We start from the raw sequence: 1,503 nt of genomic DNA on the forward strand, positions 1-1,503 counted from the left end.
CAAGTAAAAGGATTAACTATTTTTTTAATAAAATTGAGTTCCCTTTTCTGATCAATTGGAATAAAATATTGAATTATTCATGCGAAGAATTTGTTACATTTCAAAATAACTTCTTAATACTTAATCAAATTGTTTCAACTTCAACTGCCAATAATCCGGATAAAATTACAGAAGTTGAAAATTACAATATATTTGTTGCTAGGGTTGGATACAGAGGAACTAGAAAAGAGTATAAAAATGTATATTCTTATATTCTAGAAAACCCAATAATGAAGCTAAGAACTTTAGTGCTAGTGAAAATTACATCACAACGTAAAATAAATCATAAAGCGCATATTTACATGTGCAACAAAGATGATATCAAAGAGATTAAAAGGAAAAATTATTTGACTGAAGAGCCCAATAAATATGGAAAGATTTCTTTGAAAGAAAATGCAACAAATCAACTTGAATTTTTCAATTTCAGTAACCCTGGTTTTTCCACAATGAGGAAACTTGTGGGTATTGTTACAAGCGGAGGATACTCCATGCTTTTGAGAAAAGGAATAGGAATAGGCTATATTTCGCTTTTCTCATTTGATGAATCTTGTCTAGAACAAAACAAAGAATCATTTTTCTGGATTAGAGATCGCTGCCTTAGATATACTCCTGTCAATGTAGAAAAATACAGTGCAACAAATCTTCATTTCAATATTTATTAAGTTTATAATAGTTTAATTTTAGGTTTTCTTTTCATTGACGAAACTTTTGATAACAATAATTTTGGGGATTTAGTAGATATTAAGTATGCTTTGGAACCAAAAGTTTCAGATGATTTACTTTCTTCTTTACACTCTACAAAATGTCTCGGAAGGCTAATGATATAGCTTTTTGTATATTCCTTTGGTAAAGTTGATGAATAGTCTCTAACATATTTGTATAATTTGTTTTCAATTTTATTATAAAGTGAGAACCTTGTCGTGGGATGATTCCAACCTTCGTCCAATTCAAGAATGGTGTCCATGCCTTCTTCCTGAGAATCAAGCATCACTTGGAATGTTGAACAGTAATTCATGTCTAAAGGTATAATGTCTAGTATTGATACAGCTGTAACATTTTGTTTTATTGGATGCATTAGTTTTACTTCTTGATCATCAGTTTCTATTGTACCCCTCTCCATACAAACTGACTGACTGGTAATATCGCATTCATTTGTTTTAGTGCCATAATAAACTCCGATTATTTCTTCATCTATTATTGCCAAATCATCTGATGATATATGATTTTTATGAGAGGGATTTTCAATTGCATCTTCGGCTTTAATTGAATCATTTGAAAAGCCTGCATTAAGTCTAGGGATCATATTTATTTGCAAATTCTGTGTACATTCATATAGAGTTGTAAGGTATTCTTGAATATTGGCTTGGCTAATTGGAAAATTAATATATTCAGGTTCAGATGATAAAAAAGGTAGTTTAATTAAGCCCGAAAAAAACTCGTGTTTATATGGGAACGGCATATTAG

At 30.1% G+C, this 1,503-nt stretch overlaps 2 protein-coding genes across 2 annotated transcripts; one reads left to right on the top strand and one right to left on the bottom strand.

The window, feature by feature from the left end:
* Nucleotides 1-269: 269 nt before the first annotated feature.
* Chro.30320 (hypothetical protein) lies at nucleotides 270-701 on the top strand. The annotated part of the gene is made up of 1 exon (XM_659920.1): nucleotides 270-701. One exon carries the CDS (start codon nucleotides 270-272, stop codon nucleotides 699-701), a length of 432 nt encoding a protein of 143 aa, XP_665012.1.
* Nucleotides 702-703: 2 nt separating this feature from the next.
* Nucleotides 704-1,498, bottom strand: Chro.30321 (hypothetical protein). Its single annotated transcript, XM_659921.1, has 1 exon — nucleotides 704-1,498. One exon carries the CDS (start codon nucleotides 1,496-1,498, stop codon nucleotides 704-706), a length of 795 nt encoding a protein of 264 aa, XP_665013.1.
* Nucleotides 1,499-1,503: the final 5 nt, after the last annotated feature.

The sequence above is a fragment of the Cryptosporidium hominis genome (assembly GCF_000006425.1).
Source record: "Cryptosporidium hominis TU502 chromosome 3 CHRO013119, whole genome shotgun sequence".
Classification (NCBI taxonomy): Eukaryota; Apicomplexa; class Conoidasida; order Eucoccidiorida; family Cryptosporidiidae; genus Cryptosporidium; species Cryptosporidium hominis.